Raw genomic sequence first — 27,976 nt, forward strand, 5'->3', positions numbered from 1 at the left:
TGACAGAGTATGAATTTCATATTCAGTGGGCAAAGGGGCTGACCCAGATAGCATTTCATTCACTCAATAAATATTTATTGAGCATCTACAAAATGTCAGACTCTATGATAGGCTGACGTGATAAATCAGTGAGGAAAAGAAGCAACTGGCCTTCACTCCTGGGATTTAAGATACTTTTCCATCCTAAGAATCTAGGAGTCTACAAATATGATCTTTAGTCCTTCAAAGAAGCTTATGTTCTTCCGCTGTTAAAAGGGGTTCAGTAGCACTACTTTACAGGCTTATTTTTAAACATTAGGAAATAGTGTGTGTGGAAGTACCCCGTGAGAAAATATGAGAAGTTGAGAAGGTCAATAAAATATGAGAAGATGCTGGTGGAATTATTGTGAGTTCGGGAGCAGGAGCCCTTCGTGCATTTAGCTGTACAAATTTACTATCATTAATCATAGAATCAAAAAAAGTAGTATGTTTTTGAATGGAGAGTTCTTCTATATGATTCTAATTCTTATTCTCCGCTCAATAACTGTGAACATGGAATCAGACTTAAGTCTAATACTCCAAGATGTGTTCACCGGAAAATTCTACAAGCTACTTAGGCAAGATTCATCTTTGAGGAGCGAGCTAGGCAGGTGGTCATTCGTAAACCTCTTTTGTAATCCTATTTCGAGATTTCATTTGATGGAACAGGCTGCTCATCTTGAGTTTGCCCTGGTTGAACATGCAGCACAGTCTCCATGGCCACCTTTGCTACAAATGGACATGCTTATGCAGAGAATGAGAAGGGGGTGTGAAATGCAGGTGTCTCTTTGCTTAGCAGGAATCAGCAATAGAGCTTTTGAGAAGAAAAATAGGCCATGTTTTATAATAAGGCCCATGGAAAGGAGAATGGGTCTGTGTGCTTTTCTACAAAAGTGATTTTGCTTCTTTATGATTGATGACCTGTCTGGTGTGAGGCTGGCCACAGTAATAATGTCAGGGCTTACTCTCAACAGTAGAAAAAGCTGTCAGTTCTGATATGATGGAGGGGAGAGGGGCATTGGGATTATAGAGCTAAAATGGCCACAGGATGTCCTCTGACACAGGCACATCATGCAGGGTGATTTTGTGTAAAATTTATCTTAACTTTATTTTACATGGACAGAGGAACTAAAAAAAAAATAAACCAAAATATAACGGGAATTACCTTTTGGAGGTAGTGAGAGAGGTGTCGATTTATCATTACCATGATGTTTTACTTTCTAAACTTTATTTATGAACATGTATAGATTTTTAAAATCAAATATGTAGTGCTAAAGTATAATTTAGCATAGACAGCATAGAGTTCAGAACTTGACCTGCATTCATCTCCTAACTTGCACTAAATAACTGGGAAAAAAGGTAATATGATAATACCCTCTTCTTTCAGGACACCAGTGCCTAGAGAGGGAATTTCCTGCCTCACCCTGCAGCCCTGTGCTCACACTCTTGCCTGCTTGCCTCCCTCCCCACTGTAGGAACTCAGGCCTGAAAGATTCGGGTCAGGCTGCCACCCTTCTCCCAGTTGTGCATTCTCTCAATGACTGCCAAGTATCACTTCCCCCTAATGATACAGGTATATGCCCTGGTAGCCTGTGGTGCACCCTGTTCCCCTATCCTTTGACCCCTGAACCTTCTTGAAAGGTGTATATGTATTCTGTGGATCCCAAGTATTGCTTCCAAACTGAAGCTTCCCTCAGCAACCACCACCAGGTCCACCCACAGCCCTCACTGTTGCCCTAAGCAGAAACCTTCAAGCCTGTCCCAGCTTTTCTTGCTTTGTCCATCTTACAATAATAAACTGGGGCACACATACCTCTGTCTCAAGATATGGCATCTCATAACCATGTCCGTGATCTGGGAGTAAGCAGAATACACGGACTCACTGTTGAAGTGTGAGGCAATTATAACTCTTTACAGCGATTCTAGAAATTACTAGAGAATGATAAGCCCAGGTGTTGGGGGTCAGTAAATATTCAAGACCCAGTTTACCATCTTCGTAAATCCAATTTAGTGTCACCAGTGAAGAGTCATTTGACAAGGATCTGTGGATGGGATCCACACAGTGACAGATTTGGGTTCTGTTATTAGGAAAAAAAACCATTTATAACCAACATGGTTTATAGTTGAGTGGCTGTTTTCCTGGACACTTCTATGGCATCTATTTCCCTGAGAGTAGATGCCTCAGTCATTAATTCTACAGGTTGCTTCATGGTGAAGTGGTTGACATCCAGGTGGGAAATATGTTCGACTGAACCACTGCTGGGAGAGTCTCAGCACACATTTGAAGGTCTTTAGACATGTTTGCAATGCAGAAACCTGTTGAACTTGAAGACAGTATCCTAACTTTTTTAAACACAGAACAATAATTTCCTGTGGCACGTTTTTCCACATCCCATGTGACATGGTTTTAAACAATCACATTTGGGACTATTCTGTGATAGAATTGCCTTGTTCAGTTACTTGTAACACAAAAATGACACCAAAACCCTACATTCATGTCGCAGTGCCCCAGTGCTGCATTGCACTGAGTCACTCATGGCGAGTTGGGTAACATCTTGCCTTGCCTCGCCCTGGGATTGGAATCCAGTTAAGGATTGTCTTTGCTTGTTCTTCCTCACCCTGTCCACACTGAGGAAATTGTTGGTAGCCTCTGTCTGTTACCATATGAAAAAAAAAAAAAAAAAAGACATTGAATTCCTTGCACATAAGGAACTGTGGACACTTCGGAAATATGTGGGCCTTGAATTTCCGGGAGTTTTTGACTTTCCAGAATATTACGTTTGTCTCTCCAGTCACCTGCCTTGCCCTCAAATCTGGAGAATATTTCAGGTCTGCAGTGGGTTGCAGTCACTTATTAAGTGTACTGCCAATTATGAGATTATTTGGTTCAATGTTTGGCACAGATTCAGACACAACTCTTTATATACCCCTTGCTGTATATACAAGCAAATCACTTCAATTAGAGCAGCCTCATCATGAAGAAGTCTCCCTAGTAACCAATGAAGAATATTGATGATTTGCCAATTTGGTCCCTTGGAGAGAAGGAACCCCCCTCCACCTAGCTTATATTGGTCACTTTATGAATATACTACAGGTGAGCACATAAATAAGCCATGCTCCTACAGTGCCTGAGGATACATGAAAATAATTTGTTCTCTTTGGTAGATTAGATAACTCCTCCCTGAACATTTTATTACCTGATAGTTTCATAAATATTAGCTTTTCCTTCATAGGGAAGGCAAATGTAAACCCTGAGTGTCACTCATTGGTGGCTATGCTTAGTCTCAATTGCATTTCTACCATTTACAGCAATGTAGTTTAGGAGAAGTTTGTGCCCCTCCCCATGCCTCGTCCCTCATCTGTAAAATGAGGGTAGTGACAATCTTATATGTTTCTGCAAGATAATGTTGAAAGCAGTTCCTGGCAATCATAAATGCTCAGTAAGTGTTAGGCACTATTATATCATCATAAGGGGTGACTATTCCAAAAGAATTGTAATGTTTACATAGAAAAGTTAATCAAGCTCAGCCATAAAAAGTTAATATTGCTCAGCCATAAGGAAGAATGAGATCTTGTCATTTGCAACAACACGGATGGACCTACAGGATATTATGCCAAGTGAAATAAGTCAGACGGAGAAATAAATACCATAAGATTTCACTCATATGTGGAATTTAAACAAGACCAAACAAACAAACAAACAAACAGAAACAGACTCATAAATACAGAAAACAAACCAGTGGTTGCCAGGGGGTTGGGGGTTGGAGGGATGGACATAATAGGTGAAGGGGGTTAAGAACAGAAAAAAAGCTAATCAAACTGTTAAAAAGATAGAAATTATACATTCTAGTACATGTCATAGGGGAAATCAAACTGTTTTTGCTTAAGCTTATATGCTTTCTCTTCCACCCCAGTATCTGTGTAATTCTTGGCATGTACTTTGTTGAGTGAATGAATAAATGAAAACTTAATTGATTAATTCTACCATATCCCTCTTGATGTTTTCATGCAGGCTTGAATATGCCCAAGAAGGCTGTTTGCTTTAAGAAATAGCCAGTGAAGGGTTATGAGAAATATTTTGGTTTGTGTTCTGTATATGACTCAATAGACAAAATTAATTGCTTTTCTATCATGTTTTTCATGGATTTTCATTGATCCTTTTGTATGAAAACAAAGCTTATCAGTAGCTTTAGACCTATAATAAGGATCACAGTTTTTAGTGATTTAATAAAAGAAGTGTGTGTGTGTGTTTGCGTTGTGTTTATATGTACACGTGAGAGAGATTTTAAATAATCTCTTTATTTATATGTTTCAGTTGCATCAGTTTTCATGAATTTCATTATAAAAATTAATAAATAATTTCTCTTTAAAGTTCAAGAATAAAGGGGTGCCTGAGTGACTCAGGTGATTGAATGTCTGACTTCGGCTCTGGTCATGATCTCACGGTTCGTGAGTTCGAGCCCTGTGTCAGGCTCTGTGCTGACATCTCAGAGCCTGCAGCCTGATTGAGATTCTGTGTCTCCCTTTCTCTCTGCCCCTCCCCAACTTGCACTCTGTCTCTCAAAACTAAATAAATGTTAAAAAGAAATAACAAAAAAAAAAAATTCAAGAATATCAATGCCACTTTGCTCCATAGTAATTCTGGGAATTCCAACTCTTATAATCAGATGTCACTTTTCTGCTATGTTAAGAGAAGAGAGATTTTCTTTCCTTAATGTTCTACTTACCTTTCAGTGTTTAGATAAATTTCAAATTCTGATTTGTCCCTTCTACTGGTCCTGAATTCATTATGGCTTAAAGAATTCAGATTGCCCTCAAATTTATTAAGCATGCCACTCAGTCCTTGGTGCAGTCTCCAGACTCACAAAGCCTGATTCTCCATATTCCCTGTCACATATAGGAGTGGAGCAGCCAAGGCTGTGGGAACAATTAAGAGTGACGACCATAGGTTCTATTGCCAGCAAAACAGACAACAGACAAAGCGCCATTTCTGAGCCATCTCAGCTCCACTAGAAAGTTATTATTCAACTAGGCTGGGAGGCTGGTGGCCTTCTAACTGCCCAGTCATATCACTGACATTCTGGCCCACTATTTGAGGTGCTCTGTTCCTATATTTCTATATACTTTCTTATTCTGATCTCTTTCTTATGCATTCTATTCCGACTGTATGCAAAAAGGTTTTTTTAATCCTGTGTATTTTTTTCTTACCTTTAATCCCATAAATAATCTCACTGAAATCCCCGTTTTTAAATACCACAATTCTACTCTCTCTCCAGGGACCCAAATGCACACAATTGAGAAGTTTCTTATTCACACAAGAACCCAAACATGGTGTTACCAACTTTTCTACAACCTCTTTTCTTTCACTAGCATATTCTGTTTCTCCCAGGAATAAGCCTAGGAGTCCTTGGCCTCTCCTTCCAATGCGTATGTTCTGGTTTCCATTATAGGGCTATTACAAAGAATTAAGAGACCTTTGTCTCTGTGGGCTCCTTCTGATGTCTGAATTACTTGAGAACAAAAATCCTGTCTTTCCATGAAAGTGTGCTAAGTATCTGTCATACTATATAGTAAGCAGTCAAAATTATCATATGAAGTAATGCATCTACTTTGAAAAAACTTTATTATAATCTTTCTTTACATAAAAGACATTTCTTAATTAATTACTTAAACAATAAACTATTTATGGGCAAGTTGATTATGACAGAAAGTAGATTAGAGGTTATCAGAGGATGCAAGGAGAAAGAAATGAGAAATTATTGCTTGGTGGGTACAGTTCTCTTTGGGGTGATGGAAAAATTTTGGAAATACAGTGGTGATGGTGAACAGCATCGTGAATGTAATTAATGCCACTAAATTGTATACTTGAAATGGTTAAAATGATGCATTTTTTGTTATATATATATATATATATATATTACTGCAATAAAATTAAAAAATAAATTATTTTAAAAAAGGAAAGACACTAAAATCCTCAAGATAACTGAGTGCATATTTTCTAAAAAGAAAAGCTTCTTTGCTAAATAGAAAGTTCATAAAAGGAAGCCTAGTAATTAGTCTTAGAAACAAATACAATTGTAGCCATATTTTTTCATGTATTCTCATTTAAGAAATATGTTACTACAACAAAAAGTATCATTAAATAAAACAATGAATTTGAAAAGTGAATAAGTGAATAACTGAATGATTAAAAGAAAGCACCATTTAAATAAACCGACCTCAATAGTGGAATGCCTGGGCACAGTGGGGCCCAGTTTCTCACTCTGCTGATCACAGACAGACATTAGCATTAATGGGTCCAAATGGTCAGCTGTGCACATGCACGTAGAACAGACATGGACACATCTGTCATGCATTTTTGATAGGTAGGAAGTACTGTCAAGTTTCATCATCCTAAGACTCAAGGGTCAGATGGGGGGTTGGGGGGGTCGGGGGTGTGAATCAGGACCAGGTTTGTGAAGATGAAGAGGGCCTGGTTAAGGTATCATGCGGTTCTTTACTGGCATTAACATAGAGGTCCAGGTAAATTTATATTGAACAAGTATTCTACCTAAAATATCATGAGTTCTGAAAATAAATTTAGTACCAGATATTCTTTGTGTAAATGTTTGTTTTCCTCCCTTTTCTTTTTTTTTTGCCAAATTTATACTTAGCATATTTGGTAATTGATGCAATATTATTTCATCTGAAGCTCCAGGCTGTTGGGAAATGCCAATCAGTGTTCAGTTTGTTGACAATCCGTAAATTATCTGTCTCAAAAAATGGTTGTTAAAATAAAGATATATTCTTTGCCTTGAAAGGTCAATCTTATAACCATTGGCTTCCATGTGGAATTTTTTCTAATCTTTTTCTCTTTTTCTGTTTCTCTTTCTTACATGCTGACTTCGGTGTAGCAGACCACTTGGGGATTGAATTCATGGGTAAGACTACACAATTTGCTCCTTAAATACCCAGAAAAAGCTAAGTTTCATAATGTGTACAGTGTATTCCTTCCCCATCTGATTATAATTGAAATGTCTCATCATCAGATGCTGTCAGTAGTAAAAAGTGTTTTTGTTGATTTTTCACTAAGTAGTGGCTCAAAATGAAAGACTTAACTACTTATTGGGAACGCAATTGAATGATAAGTGCATCTCTGGAACCATACAGAGGTTGGACTTGGCTCCTGGTTTGTTTGCTCTATTTCTCCATTTTCTTACCTGTAAAATGGGGATGATAGTAGTTCCTATTTTAGTGAACATGTGAATTGCTTAGCACAATGTCTACAAGATGGCAAACAATAAATGATTGAAAATAATAGGGATGATTTTTAAATGCTGTTTTTTTTTTAAATTTCTGCCCTGATTCCCTTTCCTTTTGCATGATGACTACTTTGTATACATTATAGTATCAATAAATTTGGAATAGGGGCTATATAAACACTTCCATTTACAAAATTAAAATATTTCTTGTGAAAGTACTTACAGTGAATTGTATGTTTTTAAAAGCATTGGAATGCCTTCCACAGGAATTACTATTATGTTCATAGATAATAACATTAAGAATTGAACATACTTTTCTGAGTGTATATTTTATGTAAAAAAAAAAAAAGAAATCCATAATATCCATTATTAATGGATATTAATATTAATATTAATTAATATCCATTAATAATTCTTTGCTTATTTGGCTTTTGTTGAACTTTGGATTTTTGTCTTATATGATATAGATATTAATACTTCCTTCATACATGAGTATGGTTATTGAGATAATAGTTACAAATTTAATTGTATTCATTTATCTATTCATCCATTCATTCAGCAAATAATTATAAAGTGCTCAATGTAAACAAAGGAAAATAATGCAAAATATTGCAAGTAAAATAGCAAAAATAGACCAAAAAAATTGGTCCAATGGCACTTACAGTCTAGTAAGCTTACAGTTAATAGGTAATAAACTAATAGATATACAGTTGAGGTTCTGAAGACCTATTTCAGGCAAGATGATATTAGCTTGGACTACTGTGATTGTGGAGAATATGGGAAAAGATGATACACATTTAGGATGTGGTATCAGCAAGTATTTGAGAGGAATTAATGTTGAAGGTTAGGAAGGAGAGATTATCAAGGATAATACAGGGTACATAGTTTGCATATTTAGATAAAAGGGGGGCCCGTTTACCGAAAAAGAACACTGGAAGAAGAATAGATTTATGGGAGATGTTTTACTAGATTAGGTTTGGAAATGGTGAGTTCCAGGTACCTCTGATATATTGAGAGAACATGTCACATTTGCAATTGTATTGCTGGAAGTTTTTAGCGTTAATTAGAGCTTAATGATTTAATATTTATACTAGAATTGATCTCCCCTGTTGTGTAGTATTTTTCATTAGTGCTCTATTATCTGGGTATTATATCATAGAAGAAACAGTTCAATTCCTGCAGGTTTGGGGTTTTGCTAGAGAAATGACATGAAAAATAAGGGCAATGAAATTCAGGATAAAATTCAAATGAAACATCATGGAATGTAAAGTAGGTGTGGAAGGAAGTGACAAAAGGGTGGCTACCTGAATATAATCAATGAACACTTATGATGGGAGCACTCAAACACGTTGTTGGCATGGAAAGGAGACTGTAGTCATACGGGTCAGAAATTATAGAAAATTACAGACAGGTTCATGTAGAAGAGTATAAATTGTTGAGAAGGATATATGGCTTTTACTTTCCTCTTTTACTAGATAGCGGGGATTAGTAGCATGGAAGTCTGAGTATTAACAGTCACTTTGAAGATAATAGGTCCTGGGCCTAATGAATAGAGAAAATTGCCCCGGTGGATTGCGGTCATTGCAGACTTTGAGAATAGAGGCTTCAGAAGTTTGGTTATGCAGCAGAATGACTGCATATATAGGAAACACCATGTAGCTGATAGGTAGGGCTGGACTAACTTCAGACCCCACAAGTGGTGTAGCCATGGTTATAGCAAACTAAATTGCTGCATCAGCGTTAACTATAATTGTTAAAAAAAAAAAAAAAAAATCCACCCGTCACCCTCCTATTGGGCTTTTCCTGAGGAGCTCCAATGACACAGTTACTTTATGGTAACAATTTGCTATGGAACCAAGATATGTATTAAAAAGTTTGTGTTAAAACATATAAAAGACTTCAGGATACTGGTAGGTGAAATATAATAGGTAATTATGTAGTTCATCTATATAAATGTCAAGACTAAGGTTATAGTGGGTCATGCAAAACTGGGCGTCAAATCATAGCAATGAAGCCTTATAGGAAATAAGTTCTCAGTGTGTGAACATTTGACTCCAGCAATAGAGATTGCCTTAAATGGAAGGGGGTGGGCAAGCAATCAGAAATGAATATGTAGTATGTATACAGGTGACAACTAATGAAGGCTTGTTTGAAATGGTGAATAGGTTAATGAATAAACTGTTTCCACTGACCTTACTAGTTCTGGACACTGTTCACTCCCACGCATTTTCTAACTGAATATGTAAAATTCTGTGTGTTGCTTTGGGAACAAATATTTTCAGATTTAACTTGTGATTTTAGAGTCCATATGGGTAAAATTATTTGTACTGAAGGTGGTATCATCCCAGTAATATGACATGTCTAGCATAAATACAGCTGGGAAGCAGAAATGTAGGCATAGTCTCTATAAACTTAATCATGTCAGTATACTGGAGTACCTACAGTGCTAAGTGCCAGTTGTGTTTTAATGAGTTCTAGAATACCTTTCTTCTCAACTTCCATCATTCTTACTTTGGGCAATGTTAATTTCATCTTTCTTGCGTTGGAACACAGATCACAAAACGATGATCTGAAGCACACAGCTCTTTCCCTAAGCCTTTGTATTCCCAGGGGCCAAGTCTATGTTATTGATCAGACTCAAAAGCTGAATACTTTATGCAGCTTAATAAATTCCTATTTAAAGCAGGAACTTCAAATCATATGATTTGAATCATATGATTCAAGAATCCTATTATTATTTAATCAACCTATATTTCTCACACTCACTATATGCCAGATGTATGAGATATTGAAGATGCAGATATATAAGCCATATCCTTTCATACCCAAGGGCTCTGAAACGAAAAAGAGAGAAAAACTACACATAATGGAGGTGATATAACAAGTGCTATCAAAATGACATAGGCAAGGTACAATGAAGGAAAAAAATGAATTTTAAGAAAGCATCTAAATGGGTTTGGGAAATTCAGAGACAGCTTCCTGGGGGAGGAGACATGTAAGCTGAGTACCAGCCAAAGTGGATAAACTGTACTGAGTGATGCCATAGTCGAGATAGTACCAGCTCTGTATTACTTCTACATTACGGTGAGCCTTGATGTTTCAGTCTCTCTATCTGGATCTATAAGCTCCTTAGTGTCACTACTCTAGGGCTGGAGAAAGAATGTCAACTTCAGTAAAAACACTTAACCAAAAAAACTGTTCTGAGTTGATTTAATAATTTTAAGGAATAATTATCTTATCACATAAGCCATGCTAAACCTAAAGTCCATAAAGCTGTCAGCATTCAACAGGATTTGTCCTTAATTATATTCGTGAATTTTTCTTATTGATGCTTCTGGGACTGGCACAATGAAAATATCAACAATAAATACCGTCCTGGAATACACTATCAGTTAAAAAAAAGAAAGTTAACTGACGTAAATAGGGCAGGCATTTGAAGGTACGTGAAAACACAAAATTGTGTTTGTGAAAAAAATGTAAAATCTGAGTTTGTATTAAGTCAGTCATGAAAAATATTTCTGGAATTAATGACTTAACCTACTCACCATGCATGCATGAGGGAAAATTGAGATTTTTAAGGTAAGATGTCCACAGTTTTCCTCACAGGGTGAACAGATCAGGAGATAGAATAGACAAAACTTCATTGTAAGCATAAATACTCATTGAGAAATCCACCCAAACATCCAGAGAAGACAGATGGCCAAAGGGCATGTCAAATTGGCCAAAGCTTGGAAGGCACATTGATCACAAAGAGGGATTTCTCATCTGAGAAATATCTGGCTACAGAGTTAGGTGCTCAATCATGGAGCATATCTCATTATATCCATTTGAGCTATTTGTTATGCAGCTATTTCTTTGACAATGCCCTGATGCATTGGATGCTGTAGGCATCAAAGATGTTTGTATAAAAGCAGGTGCAATGCCATTTGCAAACATATTAACAAACCACAGGGAGAGCTGAAAATTGTGTGGGAGATATTTCATGCAAATCTCTTCCATTCTCATACGGAAAAACAAAATGAACTCTCTGAGTTAAATGTCTTATTTGTGATTTGACATTGTTTTAAAGATAACAATGTATTTATACAAATTTTGATTGAGTAAGCCCTAGTACAATTTTTTTTAAATCAAAAGACTTATAGACTTGGGAAAAGCAGAATTTTAACTAAAATCTGAAAAAGTTATTCTAGAATGATTTGCATTTTGAAGTTGAAAAAAGAAAAAAGAATGAAATGCTGAGTTTGCTATAAGGAGAGCATTAGAAATGTGTTATAGTGAAACTGTATGGTATAAAATATGTGTATAGTTTTAGAATTGATAAGGTCATACTTCACCATATATTGAGTATCTCTTTATTCTGTCATGTAAAAAAACATTGTTTTAGGATATTTTAGTAAGTGCTGAAGACTGGTTTCTAATTCTGTCAGGATGATATAAAATGGGGGTATTTTCCTAAAAGCTACACTACTTATTATAAATGATTTGGTGTGTGTTCCTTTAAAGCTAACAGGCTCATATGTCAGTCAATGAGTTCATACATAGGCCACATTTGTGACTTGGCATTAGAGATACAGAAGTGATGATTCTCTTTCTTTATGCTGAAATTTCTGAATTAGATTTATGTAGAACAAAAATGTTTTCATTCATTTAAATATATCATGTTTTCTTATAAAACAAAAGAGCAATTTATGGATTAATGTGTCTGTATTTGTATGCGAAGAGTGTTTGCCTGTTCATGTGCCCTTCTTTGCCATATTAAGCTACACAAGAAATTAGATGTTTCAGAGTAATAAAAGTTAACATTATTTAATGTTAAATGTCATTTAATGTCAACTTTTATATCATCCAATTGAACTTTTTTTTTTTTTTTAGAGAGAGAGGGAGGGGCAGAGGGACAGGGAGAAAGAGAATTTTAAGCAGGGCTTTACCTCACAACCTGAGATCATGACCTGAGCCAAAATCAAAGTCAAATGCTTAACTGACTGAACCAAACAGGCACTTCATATATCATCTCATTGAACTTTAGAAAAGAATGAATGAGGTAGGAATTCTGTATATCCTTATCTTGTAAATGACAAAACTGAGGCCTGTTTAGCTGAAATATCTCATCTAAAGAGCCAGGAAATTGCAGGTACACGATTTGAACTTAAGTCTGTCTTCCTTTCAGAGCTCTTGAATTCTACTGGTGACTAACTGCTGGGCATGTCACACAATGAGGGCTTCAGGATTACTCAAAGAGGTTGTACTCTGGCAGTGTTTCAAATGGTAGTGAACTTCAGTATCTAATCCTAGGGTTTAAAGGTTATGTTTTCCAAGTACCATGAGGGTACAAAAATCTTGGGTGGTAACCCATGTTATCCAAGCTACAAGAAAATGAAAACTGAACCAGATGCCAGTCTTTAGCTTTATGTGCAGAATTATAACTGCCAGGTGCACAAAAAGGCTCCCATTGGCTGATCACTGCAATGTGTTATGTAGGGTAATCTATGGAAATGTGTTGTATTTGAAGATTTCTTGGTAATTACAGACTGTGTTGAGTGACATTAATCAGGTGGTCTTAACTGTTGAATGCCATTGGGGTATAAAGGCATTACACATTCATCTCCTCTGATAAGAGACATTTGCCAAATGGAATAGTGAATTGAACCATCTCTCCAATGATTTCCCAAGATTCTGCTTAACAAACATTTACACAATCTTACTTTCTAAGTTATTTTTCTCTTAGTAGTATGGCTACTCCCTCTCTCATTACACTATAATTTTTTGTTAACATAGGTCTCAGTAAAAGTGCTAATAATTCAGCTCCCTTAATCACAAACACCTCCAAGTGTTTTTCTCTTTTTCTCTTTCTTTCTTTCTTTCTTTTTTTTTTTTTTTTTTGAATGAAGCAATATCTCAACTTGGTTTGGTTGTTCTTTTTTTTAAGTTTATTTTATTTGTTTATTTGGGGAGATAGGGGCAGAGATAGAGGGAGAGAGAAAATCCCAAGTTGGCTCTGCACTGGCAGTGCAGAGCCTGATGCAAGGCTCGAACTCACAAACTGTGAGATCATGACCTGAGCTGAAGTCAAGAGTCGGACACTTAACTGACTGGGCGACCAGGTGTCCCTAGTTTGGTTGTTCTAAAGTTGCCTCACCACACATTTAGAATAATATTTTGATATAATAATATAATATAATATAATATAATATAATATAATATAATATAATAAATACTATAATATAACATATATGATTAATCTAATAGTAGTTATTAGCATATATTTGTACCTCCAGTAGTTAGCAGTAAAGTCTCTAAAGGTCATGACTATAAGTGAAATAAGTTAAAATCAGACAGAATTTTCAGGTGAGAATGAAAACTTTCAGTGGTCTTCTTTGAGGAATGGCTACAACCAAGAGATGTACTGGAAAATATGTAGATGTAATCATTTTGATTTCTACAAAGGAGAAAATGGACATTTATGTAAATGCTTTTATAGATCAGATCCAAAATTGGTTAATAAAAATTCATTTGCAGACACTGATAAAAGTATTTTTTTTGTGAACAAGTTGGAAATAAAGTATTGTTCACTGAAAGCAGACATAGGACTATTGCATTTTTGTTAAATTAACATTATAATTTTTTAGAAAGCTGCTAAATGATTCAATTGGGAGTTTCTGTGTAGACTACAGCAAAGCCTGGATAGACTTCCAAGAATTTCTTTTATAATGTGATGAAGCATAGATTATATCAATTTAGTGATAGGTGAATTTGGGGCAATGAAATCCTGTATGTAGGATCAAGATCAACCATGATTGGAGCTTCCCGTTGCTTCTAGGGCAACATTTTTATTAATATAATGAATAAAGCCATAGCTTAAGCACTTAAAAAATTATGGGATGCCTGTGTGGCTCAGTCTGTTAAGCATCCAGCTCTTGATTTCAGCTCAGGTTCATGATTTCACAGCTCATAAGTTTGAGCCCTACATCAGGCTCTGTGCTTCTTGGGATTCTCTCTCCCCTTCTCTCTCTGTCCCTCCCCTGCTTGTGCATGCTCTCTCTATCTCTCAGAATAAATAAATAAACATTTTTAAAAATAAATAAAAAGTAAACAATTAAAAAACACTTAAAATTTTTTTGAACTTTTTATAAGAGGTGACTGCTATTTTATTAGATAAAATTAAGATCTAACAGAAAGAACTGGATTTTTGGATTGTCAAATTAGACTCCAAAGAATGTGAGATCTTAACCAGTATCAAGTTGATTACATACTTATGCCAATTAATCTAAAATATACTTTAAGTTCATAGTAGATTCCAAAGACCATCTTAAGTATGTTAGGAAAAAAAAGAGTAACAAAGATGTTCAGCTTATTGGAAAGTAATTCCCAATGAGGTTAAAAAAAAAAAAAAAAAAGAAAAAAGGACTGTTATATCCAGTTCTCCCTGATAACTGCTTCTGAAGTCAGATGAATTTTTGCATTGGAGAGATTGACAAAAAAAAAAAAAAAAAAAAATGATGAATTAAATTGTTATGGAACCTGGTCTGGATCACCTGGCCGAAGCACCAAGTGGCACTCCGAAATCTTGGAAGGTAGGCGGTTTATTTCACACCAGCAGGCTGAGAGGAGATCACTCTCCAGAGGTCTGAATCTGAGCGTCAGCAGAGGAAACAATTCATAGGCTGTTAGTTCTGCATTCCGCATTAGTAGTAATTTGGCGCCAGGCAAAGGGGGTAGGGAGGCTATGGTTGGGGACTGGAATCTCCTTATCAGTCCTGTGGGTCATCTGATAACAGATTTATCCCTATCAGAATATCTAAAGATGCAGCAAAGATAATACTGGTTCTCCCCAATAGGCAGAGAGGCTGCTTTATGGGTTCACAGTAGTGCAGTTAAGTCAGACTGTGTGGAGCCCCTTTGGGAGTTCACCCTTGCCAAGCCAGAGCCACAGCTCAAGACAGGTAAGACGGTTTCTCAAGGAGTTCACAACTCAGTGTAGGGGACAGAATCATAAACCAATTATTCCAATTCAATGCAAAAAAAAAAAAAAGACTTTAATTGAGGGGTTTTTGTTCCTTTTTCTTTTACAAAAGGCCAGATGAGGGTTCCTAACCAGCTGCAGGATACTGACATGCGTTTCATATGCACAGAAATAGTTCACATCCTTGCGGGAAGTACTAGGTTCTGCAGTTTTCTGCTGAATGATTTTACAAAGCCTTCAGTATACTTCTGTCCATTCATAAATCTTGGAGAGAAAGCTATAGTAAGCAATATCTTATGAATATTTTTTCCAGAGAAGCATATGTCACAGAACTAGGATTTCAGAAACTGTACTCTCATAAATGCTGGGAGAAAGTAACACAGAGGAAGGAGCATCTACATCTCCTTAGAACAGCCGGGGACATCTTTATGTGGAAGAATAAAATGTATTCCTACAATTGGGGGATGGCAGAAGGAAACAGGGAAGGGGGCAAGGAAGAACACAGGTAAATAAGAGCCAGAAGAGAATGGAGATTTTAGGAATGGTGAGGAGTCCCAAGTAATTGGAGAAGCATAATACACCTGCAAGGGAGTGTGGTAGGTAATGTGGTTGGTCAATTAGGTCAGAACAAATTATGATGACACTATGCCCTTGGAAAGATGTGTGATTTTATCTCCTTGTGAGAGAAAGCCTTCAGAGGTTTGAAGCAGATAATGATCAGATTAGCTTATTCTGGGCAGTGGCTTTGTGTAGAAGTTGCCTGGAGGCATTGTGTGCAAAACCCCAGCTAATGGGCCAAGCTCAAAGTTTACTTCAAATACTCACCAAATGCTTGCTCTTTGAATAACACTGTGGGCATTATAAAGATGAATTGCCATTTAGTCTGTGTCAGGCACAGAGCAAGAGGCAAGGGCAGAACACCTGGGAGGGTGTGGGGATGAGGAACAATGAGCAGAACCAGGGGCACAGGGGACCTTGATCTGATCTTTGAGAAAAGGGTAGGATTTCCATGGGCAGAGGAAGAAACATCCTAATGAGGATGTTAAAATAAACAGGACCAGGATGAGATGATTGGGGGGGTGGGGGGTGGGTGGATATTGGTCCTTATCAACAAAGGCAATTTGCATTATAATTTAATTTAAATAACATTTAACTTTTTATTTAAAATTTAAATCCTGTCATTCCCAGCATGAAACTTTCTAATGGATCTAGAATTAAATACAGACACCATACATTGTCATGCCAAGTCTTCCATGATCTGGTACTGACTACCTCCCTGACTTCACTTCCTACCACTGTGGTTCCAACTCACTGTTCCCGCCCTAGGAGCCTTCTCTTTGTCCCTCTGTCTACCTCAGCTAGGGTACTCATCTGCACATGCTTCCTTCTCATTATAAAGCCTTCAGTTCAAATCCACTTTCTAATAAACTTTCCATTGCATTTCCCATGTCATTCATATTAGCCCCTTCTGTTTCTTCCATATCCTTTATTACTAACTGGTTCATTTGTCTACTTTTTATTATGAGTCTCCCTACTAGAAAAGCTCTAGTGGGAATAAGACTTATTCGCTGTTGCATCTTTACTCCAGTGTTTAGCATAATTATAAGAACTCAATAAATATTTCTTGAGTTGATTTTAAAATGAATTTAAATGATGTATGGTTTTCTTAACTCTTAATGTAATTAAATGATTTTTTTTTTAATTCTATAAGCAAAATATCAATGAAACTCAAGGCCATATGGTTTAGTTCTAGATAACTCTCAGTCAGTCACCAATATTCTTTCTGGAGATTTCCCTCTGTTTAAGCAGTGGGGGGCATGTGAGGACTTCTCAAAAGTGTAGCTTCTGGCTTACTCAGGTGTTCTGTGTAGCCCTCGATGTGGTCCAGTAATCATAGAAGATCTTGACTGACCAGGTAGGTTCTTAAGGAATAATAGCTCATGAACTGGTTGTTCTCACTTCTAGGTCCATGTTTTCTGTTTGTGTCATAGTTGCAGTTTGAGATACTGAGAGTAATGGGATATTCTCAAGCGGACAGAATAACATAATTCAAGAGCTCTCAGCTTTTTCAATCCCAGACACGGGGCAGCTTGTTGCAAATGTCAATTCCTATTTTTAGCCTCAGATATCTGATTAGGTCGTTCTGAGATGTATCAGGCTCCTAGTATTTAACATGATTTTGATGTAGGAAGTCTCTGCCTCTGTGGTGAGAAGCTTGGACATAAAGGGACAGAGAGACTTGGTTTAATTCTGGCTCCACTAGTGTATGTATGACGTGGGACAAGGGATTTATCATCTCTAATCCTATAGTTACCAGTCTGTGTAAGAGGGACGATGGCATCACCAATTTCATCAGGTTGTCGTGCAGATCTAAACACATGAAGCATATAAAGTGCTTAGCACAAAGCCTGGTGCTTATTAAGTGCTAATCAAAATGAGCTGTTCTAACTCCTGTTCCTCCAGGGAACAACTTCACTGATGAGGATTTCTGACCCATATGCTCGCCAAGGTTTGTTTTCATGTTGTCTACATCACTCTGATTCTTCTGGAAAAAGGAAATTGAATACTAATGTTCTCTTTACTGTGTGCTAATTTTTACACCTTAGAAAGTAAGGACTCTAGAGTTTCCTTATAGAATTTTCCAAGGCATTCCATGTAATGTCAGCTATGTTTTCAGGGTCAGCTCTCTACAGAGTAATGTCGGTGAAAGCTAGAGATCTCTTTTCAGAATTTGTTTCTGAAGATGTGTCTTTATATCTTCTACTGGGTTGTGTAGGCTGGCTACTTTCCCTTCATGAATATTTCCAACGGAATCAGACACAGGTGAAGGGGGTCAAGTCAACTTTTCTTGTCCAGAGAAGCTGCCCACTTGGATGTTGTACTCACTCTTCTCTGGGGGATATCATTCACTTTATTTCCTTGGATGAGTCTTGAAGCAGAAGACTGTACTGTGTTGAAAACATATCAAATATAGACTCTTTTTACTGATAAAGCTTGCTTACACTTTTGAGAAATATAAAGAAGAATTCACACTTGCTAATATTAGTGTGATTTATTGGCACAGTAGGTAATTTCACATGAGTTATCTCATTTTATCTTTCGAAGTTATCAGAAATCTCAAATATGTGATATAGAAAATCACCATCATCTGAATGACTGGAATTTTTTGGTCCAGGAAAAATTGATCCTGTATTTTAGTATCCTGTGGAAATACCAGATTTGAAGAGCTACTTGGTATGTATTCAAGGAATGTATTAATTTGATAGATGAATGGATAAAGAAGTTGTGGTGTATTACTCAGCCAGAAAAAAATGATGAGATCTCACCATTTGTGACAATGTCAATGGACCTAGAGGATATTCAGACTAGTGCATCAATGTGAGGTTGCCATTATGAGAAACAAAGATAGGCATGCAGGGCAAAGAAAGTTAGTATACAAAACAACCAGCACAGTTATTGTTCTCATTTTTTCATGAAACAAGGCCAGTGGAAGTAAAAGCAATATGCTCAAGTGATACATAGTAAAGATGAATTTATAATTCAAATCAAATATCTCCAGAGCTTAAATTCCTCCCATAGTTCTGCCCACCAGCAAAATGGAAGAAGGTCTGTTCTCCGCAATGTGATCACACTCTCTTCACTGCACCTGTGCTGGGCTTCATGCACACTGAGTCAGGGAGACACATATACTCAACTAGGGCCTCAGTGGTAGGACATGCATTGTGGTCAGGGTTGCCAGATTGAGCAAATAAAAATGCAGAATCCCAAACTGAAATTTGAATTTCAGATATACAACAAATCACCATTTAGTGTGGATATGCTGGATAAATTACAGGTGACATACTGTATAAAAAGTATTTGTTGCTTACATAAAATTCAAACTAGTTCGGTCTTGAGTATTTTACCTGGTAATCCTGACTTTGGGACCATGAGCACGGTGAAGGGTAGCCCCCTTCTGACCCATTTCTATCTCACACTTCACTCCCCATGAAAACCAAATGAAAGGTGATTTGAGGAATACAGCAAGATAAGCAGAATTAATGGGGAAGATGAGCAGGAAGGACTGGAGTCAGAATGTTTTGCATGTCTCAGGGTAACTCTGCTTGTTATGGAGAATTAGGCAAAAATAATACTAAGCTGTTCCCAAATTATCTCTTGGTAGCTATGGATATTTAACATAGCAAATGCAGCCTCTAAACTCATTGGTTCTGGGCTTTATAAGTCCTGCTATTACAGCAATTGATGAAGTATTTTCAAGTCAAGTTCTTGTTATGAGTGACATAATTTAACACCTCAAATATGGAAGCTTCGGAAAACAAATGGTAGCAGGCTAACTTAGCTTTGAGAAAGAGAGGAGCATTTAACTTACCAAACAATGCATTTCAAGGCAATATTAATGAAGTAATAACAGCTGTGTCTTTATCTGTTCACCACCCATTCATTTCTGCATTATGTTCAAACTGCTAATTTCAGTCACAAACATTTTTATGAGAATATGGGGCTTTTTGCTCCTACCAGAAAAAATCAAGGTATCTATTCTCTGGAGTCATACTATGGAATCAGAGTTGTGGTTCAATGATTCCACTTTTCTATTGTGAGGAAAAGAGATGCTATGAGAGGCAAGCAGTGTGATGGAAAGCAAGTATATATTCTGCAGCCAGGCAGATATGCATCAAATGTTGACTTCACCTTTTATCTATTATGAGCTATCTGTCTACCTTCCTACCTACCTATCTATTCATGTGTGTGTAGACTAATATCTCTCACTCATGATTCATTAATATAAAAATTGATGATATAACACATAATATATGTATTTATTGGCATATATTAGGCCTTCAGATTATGTCTTCCCTTTTTGCATTCCCTTACATGTTGCATTGTATTTGCCTAGGGTAAACTAATCTGTGTATCTGTGTTTGTGTGTGTGATCGTAAACCCTCAAGGACAGAGAGTGCACCAGCTTTGTGCTTAGGCAGCCCTCTCCAACACTTTCTTGAAGACTTCCCCTCTTGCTTCCTCTGTTGCCTTCTGGGGATATTTCCCAAGGAGATACAGTCGAGAGGGGCAGAAGCTCCTCCAGATATGTCCCCCCAGTCTGTCCTAAGCCCCCCATGCAAGCAAACCTTCTCCCTTTCATAGCCCTGGAAAATTAGGAATCTTCTACATAGAGAGAATAGGTGTTTGTGTGTGTGGTATTAATTCCAGGGCCGTGCAAGTTCTGTCTAAGGAACCCTCACCTTATTCTCTGATCCTTTTGTCACATTCCTCCAGGGGAGTTTTTGACTCCTGGAATGGTACCAAATACCAGAGCATCTTAGGCCCATCTTGACTCACTACTTAGCTTCATCTCCTCTGCTCAGTGCCCTTCACAACCATTCAAACTCTCATTTGCTTCTTTGAACACATCTCTCTGACTTCACTGCATGTGATTTCTTTATGCCACAGAATTAAGGCCCACCACCCGTGTCTAACACGTCCTCGTGTGGATATCTGCACATCCTTTTCCTAAAGTCATTTTTACTTATATAATTATATGATGCTCCAGGATGTAGAAGACATAGTTTAAAAACTAGTTAGATGACAACATTAATTATCAGGGAAATGCAAACTGAAACCACAGTGAGGTACCACATTACACCTGTCAGGATGGCTAGAATCAAAAAGACAAGAAAAGCATGTGGATAAATAGTACCCCTCATGCACTGTTGGTGGAAATGTAAATTGGTACAGCCAGCCTCTGTGGAAAACACTATGGAGGTTCTTCCAAAAATTAAAAATAGGAATACCATATGATCCAGTAATTCCACTACTGGGTATTTACCCAAAGAAAATGAAAATACTAATTTAAAAAGACATATGCACCCCTATGTTTATTGCAGCATTATTCACAATAGCTAAGTCATGGAAGCAGTCCAAATGTTCATTGATAGATGAATGGATAAAGAAGTTGTGGTGTATTACTCAGCCAGAAAAAAATGATGAGATCTCACCATTTGTGACAATGTGAATGGACCTAGAGGATATAATGCTAAGTGAAATAAGTCAGACAGAGAGAAATAAATACCATATGATCTCAATTATGCGGGGAATCTAAAAAATAAAAGAGACAACAAAAAGCAGAAACAGAACCATAAGTACAGAGAACATACTAACGGTTGTCAGAAGGGAGGTGGGGTAGAGGATGTGCTAAAATGCATGAAGGGGAGTGAGAGATACAGGATTTCAATTACAGAATGAATAACTCACAGGAATAAAAGGTACAGAATGGGGAATACAGTCAGTGGTATTGTAATAGCATTGTATGGTGACACATGATATTTGATGAGCATAGCATGATGTATACACACTTCTGGAATCCCTATGTTGTATACTTGTGTGCCAATGTAGCATTGTGTGTCAATTATACTTAAGTAAAAAAAGGAAGGGGAATCTAGTTGGATGATAGGTTGATTTATTTGGAATGTGTTATGTAAGAAGACTTGCCTTTTTTTTCTTATTCAAAAGCAAAACCCTTGGAAATTACATAATTATAAAAAGGAAATTTTTTATGATTAATATCAAAATTATGTATTTATAGGTAAGTTTTCCAACAATTACCCAAACTCTTATTCTATGAACAAGTGATGTATTAATATTAATTATAAACTTGAAAGAGGCCTCAGAGGTCTGCTGGTTGAACCTGTCCCTTTAACAGGTCCCTTTTAATGTGGATGGTAGCCTGGTTCCCTTTGTGGCACAGTGCCATAAAGTTTTAGATTCCTGGTATTGAATCTTCTTTTAATTACTGGTATTTCAACTTCTGGGTACATTAATTTCCTTGGGCTGCAGTTTTCTTGTAGACAAGACAGGGATAATAGGAATACATACTCCAACTACTCTTGGAATCATTGAAAACAGTTTCTCTAGTCAACCTATATCTATTCTTTGATGTATTCCTTCACCCGATATTCCTTCTCATACCTCAAAGATAATTGTCATGGCCTCTCTTATCAGTATGTTACTTGTTATGATATTATTTTAAACTATTTGTTTCCGGTGTACTTTTTCTGGGAAAAAGCCAACAACTGTGGTTGGTCAGTATCTCTTCAGAAGTCTAAACCTATTTCCCAAGGTATTTTCAAATTTATATGAGATAAGTCATGTCTTACACTTGGAGTAGCCTATGTGCACAGTAAATTTTCCAAAATATTTTGATTTATCTACTTTTATTCTTTGCGCACTGTAATTTTGATACTTTAGTTGATAATGTAATTTGCTTATGTTATCTCCATCAAGGGGCCATTTTTGTAGTGTGTGTGTATGTGTGTGTGTTTTTCCCAGTGACTTTCCCAAATATGCACATTTTATATGGTAGAGACTATAGTGTAGAGTCCTTTTATATGTTGTTGTGTTACATTGGTATTTATTTGTTGGGATGCTCACTGGGTGTTATACATAAGCAATGAATCATGGGAATCTACCCCCCAAAACCAAGAGCACACTGTATATACACTGTATGTTAGCTAACTTGACGATAAATTATATATTTAAAAAAATAAAATTTTGTATGGATTTACCTTGTAATTTGTTTTGACTTTACATTTAAAAAAAATTTGTGTTTATTTATTTTTGAGAGAGAGAGACAGACTGTGAGCAGTGGAGGGGCAGAGAGAAAGGGAGACACAGAATCGAAGCAGGGTCCAGACTCTGAGCTCTCAGCACAGAGCCTGATGCAGGGCTTGAACTCATGAACTGTGAGATCATGACCTGAGCTGAAGTCAGACACTTAACCGACTGAGCCACCCAGGCGCCCTGGCTTTCCATTTGTATAAGAGATAGAAACACAATGGGTCTATGTCTAGTTTTAGACATTAACCTTTCAAAAAGTCCCTTAAAGTAACAAAAAAGGACATTTGTGTCATAAAACCACAATTGTGTAATATAGTCTTTAATCAAAAAGGCCATTTTTAGGGAACTAGTCTAAGGCCACCTTTTACCATTCCCTACTTATAGAACAGATGTACAAGGATATCCTTTCACAATGTTAAGACTTCACATTTACTTCTAGCATTTGCACCTTTGTTTTAACCCATTTTTCTGTCTCACGGTTAGAAAATGCATAGCAATTTTTGTGTATTGATTGTGTCCTGTAATAATGTAGACTTTTTCAGCCCTTCTGTATTTTAGACAGGCACACTGACAAGTGAGGGCACGCTGAGACAGATGTAGACATTGTCTCATATTTATTGTTAGTTGCAATAGTTGTAAAAATGGGATTGCCACCTTAGAACTACAGTGACAGATTTCAAAATCTGTCTTTGGCTTGATGTTATGACAGGAAAATGTCTTAGATTTGGTAAAACGAAGCCTCTGTCCAAGATAATATTTTACTCATAACTTTTTCTGAAGTTTTTTTTCCCTTCACATGTGGCACTATATGTATATATACACTGAAAATCACTGAGTTTTCAAATAGAATTATGACAAAGGATGCAAAGGATGATGTTCTAGTAGCTGAAGCATGAGTATTAAAGGAACTAACCTTGGAAAAGCTGGAGTTTTCTGTGAGGGTTGCCGCATGTCTCCCCTGGGCTACAATGGTAGCACAGTGCAGGGAGAGATTGCCTTATTATACTCAATATCGTAGGAGACTGACATTGCTGTCAATGAAACAGCAATTGAAACTGCAGTAGAATATGAGTAACATTATTCATTAAATATATTATGAACACATTGCAATTTCTGTCAGTTTATAAAGCTACTTCCACCTATGTAAAAATGAGACTCAGGACACGAACACTAAATATGAATTGTGTAGTTTCTCAAACAATTTTTTTCATGAAATATATATTGGAAACCAATCGCAAGATGATCACCGAAGCATTCAGACTTTCAAGCAATAAGGAATTAGAGAACATTTTTAGGGAAAATTGACTGGATGTCACTTGGAAATGGATCCTCCTTTTAAACTTTGAAAGTGCTTAAGATCTGCTTCAGTTTGAGATTCTGTCACACAGATGCTAACTCGTACGTATGAACATCTATTATTGAAAATGCCGTAAAAGCTTTTCTATCCCTCTATATTTTTCTATCAAAGATATTTTTTTCATGAAATAAAGATGATTTCATTTCCTTGGTTTCAAGGAAAACATTGTTTCATAGAAGAGTGGATTTTTTTCTTCTATTATCTGTCTTCTTTTCATATGCCCTCAATTTCCCTTACCCATTTATCTTTTTAAAAAAAAAACACCTCTTTTCTTTCCTTGGATCTCAACTCACCAGCAACACTTTTCATAGATAAAAATTTGAAAGCCCTTTTACAGGAAGGGGGATGTATTTTTGTAAGTCTGAACATTTTTTTAAAGTTCAAATTGGGTCAATATGTTGTGAGGTTTTTTTCCGTGAAATGAAAACCATTTTATATACTTCGTATTCTTTTTTCCAACTGACCTACCGAACTGAAGTAATAATCAGACCAATGCACTGAGGGGACTTTGAGGTTTACTACTGTTAGTGCCATCAATTTATTCAGAATATTTGCATGAATATTTATAAGATCATAGTGTATCGTGGGTCAAATGGATCTTTGAGACTTTTGAGTCTGGAGTCCACATTCCTATTTATCATGAACTGAGACACAGTTATGTTAAAACTTGACGATGTTTACTCAGGCAAAGACAAAACTGGAATCAACATCAAGCATTTATTGACTACATGCTATGAAAAGCACTCTTACAATTCGGTCCTTTGTGCTTTTACCTTTCCATGGCAGGCAATTCAGATTTTCCATTCTTTTAATTCAGTGTTATTTACATGTAGATAGCTATATAGTTGTATCTCTTCTTCAATGAGGATTCTGTACAACCTACCTTGAGACTTGTTAACACCTCTGTAAAACTGTCCTAATTAACAAAAAATGCTTTAGCACAGAAACTGTCACTACTTTTCAGAAATGTCTTGGAAAATGTCTCATGCACTTGGTTTTGTTCTGGCTGAAGATATGAGGTAGCAAGGGTCAGTTTTTTCTACTCATAGACGCTGATATTGTATTCTGGCTTTCATGGAGAGTCTGTAAGCTCCACACTGCTGTGCTGCATTCATCTGTGGGTCCCCTGTGCTCAGCTCAGCGGCAAGGATACGGCAGGTTCTTATTAAATGTTGTTGGAAGGTTGGGTTTTTATAAGTAACCTTTAATGCCTTTAATACCCTAGCATCATCTTCTATTACACCGGAAGTGTTAGGTGATGTTTAAAATTCCTTCATATTGAAAAACAAAACTAAACTAAACAGAAAGTGTGGTTGAAAGAGTTTCCACAAATTAGAAATTGGCTCTGAATTAAGTTTTCCCATCCCTGTTGTATAGAGCAAATCGTTCGACGCGGCATTCGTAATTGCACTTCAACTAAAGGCTTTGTTTTACAATTTGCTCTAAGGTAATTAGAAAAATGTGCATGAAAGCATGGCACATGGAAATCACAGGTATATTCATCTGGATGTATTTTGTGTACTTTATATTTATAGCTCATTTTATAAAGCCAGATTTACTGTTTTGAAACAGACAAAGGGAAAGGGACTAGTGTTTTCCCAGCCTCTGCAATGGGCTAGGCCCTGTGCCAGCTACAGCACGAGCTCTCGGTTAATCTGTGATGTAAATATTGCCACCCTTTCACAAATGAGGACACTGGACTATGTGGAAAACTGAGCATGTGGGGAATCAATAACTATATTCTTTTTTGTTGAACATATGCAGGTCTAATCAAAGTAATTACAACTTATATTCAAATTAATTTGCAATAGAGACACAAGTTGAACCCCGTTCACCTGGCTGGCACTGAGGTTATTTTTATAAGGGCAGTTTGCATTGTTGAGACATTTTGAATAAGGCATGTTTATTTAGGTTACAATTTAATTTGCAATGATAATTTACAGATAATTTTTATTTATTTGTTTTTTTACAGATAATTTGTTTAAAAAATACAAGCACACCACGGCATCCTTATAAAGCAAACCAAGACTTTTTATAAAAGATCTTTTTTTGTGCTATGTTCCTTGACAAAATGAAGCCAGATGGCCAGAAATTATGAAAAGGCATAGGCTGGTTCAATGAAACTGAACTTGGGAGACAAATTTAATTTTATATTCTAAAAAAAATTTTTTTTAACATTTATTTATTTTTGAGACAGAGAGAGAGAGAGAGAGAGCATGAACAGGGGAGGGTCAGAGGAAGAGGGAGGCATAGAATCTGAAACAGGCTCCAGGCTCTGAGCTGTCAGCACAGAGCCTGATGCGGGGTTCGAACTCACGGACCGGGAGATCATGACCTGAGCTGAAGTCAGCCGCTTAACCGACTGAGCCACCCAGGCGCCCCTTGATTTTATATTCTAATATAACATTTCCTAAATTGTGTTCTCTAGAGAAATTAGGAGGACTTTTATACACACACACACACACATTCACCTTTATTCTAATATAAAAAAATAAATAAATGGTTGCATATGTACATAATGAATTCCATGATCAAATATGTTGAGGAAATGGGTTAAAGAAAATTAAACATTTGCTTTTAAATTCTATAAATTCTTATATCCATTAATACCATAATGTGCGTTGTGAAACTGCAAAGTGAAATGGAATTTATTTATTTATTTGTTTATTTTTTAATATGAAATTTATTGTCAAATTGGTTTCCATACAATACCCAGCGCTCATCCTAACAGGCCCTCCTCAATACCCATCACCCACCCATCCCTCCCTCCCTCCCACCCCCATAAGCCCTCAGTTTGTTCTCAGTTTTTAGGAGTCTCTTATGTTTTGGCTCCCTCCCTCTCTAACCATTTTTTTTCCTTCCCCTCCCCCAATGGTCTTCTGTTAGGTTTCTCAGGATCCATATGGGAGTGAAAACATATGGAATCTGTCCTTATCTGTATGACTTATTTCACTTAGCATAACACTCTCCAATTCCATCCACGTTGCTACAAAAGGCCATATTTCATTCTTTCTCATTGCCACATAGTATTCCATTGTGTATATAAACCACAATTTCTTTATCCATTCATCAGTTGATGGACATTTAGGCTCTTTCCATAATTTAGCTGTTGTTGAGAGTGCTGCTATAAACATTGGGGTACAAGTGCCCCTATGCATCAGTACTCCTGTATCCCTTGGGTAAATTCCTAGCAGTGCTATTGCTGGGTCATAGGGTAGGTCTATTTTTAATTTTTTGAGGAACCTCCACACTGTTTTCCAGAGTGGCTTCACCAATTTGCATTCCCACCAACAGTGCAAGAGGGTTCCCGTTTCTCCACATCCTCTCCAGCATCTATAGTCTCCTGTTTTGTTCATTTTAGCCACTCTGACTGGTGTGAGGTGATATCTGAGTGTGGTTTTGATTTGTATTTCCCTGACGAGGAGCGACATTGAGCATCTTTTCATGTGCCTGTTGGCCATCCGGATGTCTTCTTTAGAGAAGTGTCTATTCATGTTTTCTGCCCATTTCTTCACTGGATTATTTGTTTTTCGGGTGTGGAGTTTGGGGAGCTCTTTATAGATTTTGGATACTAGCCCTTTGTCCGATATGTCATTTGCAAATATCTTTTCCCATTCTGTTGGTTGCCTTTTAGTTTTGTTGATTGCTTCCTTGGCTGTGCAGAAGCTTTTTATCTTCACGAGGTCCCAATAGTTCATTTTTGCTTTTAATTCCCTTGCCTTTGGGGATGTGTCAAGTAAGAAATTGCTGCGGCTGAGGTCAGAGAGGTTTTTCCCTGCTTTCTCCTCT

The 27,976-nt window shown here is 36.8% G+C and overlaps 1 protein-coding gene across 10 annotated transcripts in view; it reads left to right on the forward strand.

Annotated features, from left to right (window-relative positions):
- Positions 1-27,976, forward strand: part of NRG3 (neuregulin 3) — a 1,064,827-nt gene that overhangs the window by 931,548 nt on the left and 105,303 nt on the right. For 7 of the 10 annotated variants that reach the window (XM_086680146.1, XM_086680151.1, XM_086680147.1 and 4 more), the window contains exon 4: positions 6,912-6,938. In XM_086680146.1, coding sequence (XP_086536272.1) covers positions 6,912-6,938 — 27 coding nt within the window. The remainder of the gene's footprint in view (positions 1-6,911; positions 6,939-27,976) is intronic. The other 3 variants (XM_086680148.1, XM_086680154.1, XM_086680155.1) reach the window with 1 other exon arrangement.

This window comes from Puma concolor, chromosome D2, assembly GCF_028749965.1.
Source record: "Puma concolor isolate L17-30 chromosome D2, mPumCon1.1.hap2, whole genome shotgun sequence".
Taxonomy (NCBI): domain Eukaryota; kingdom Metazoa; phylum Chordata; class Mammalia; order Carnivora; family Felidae; genus Puma; species Puma concolor.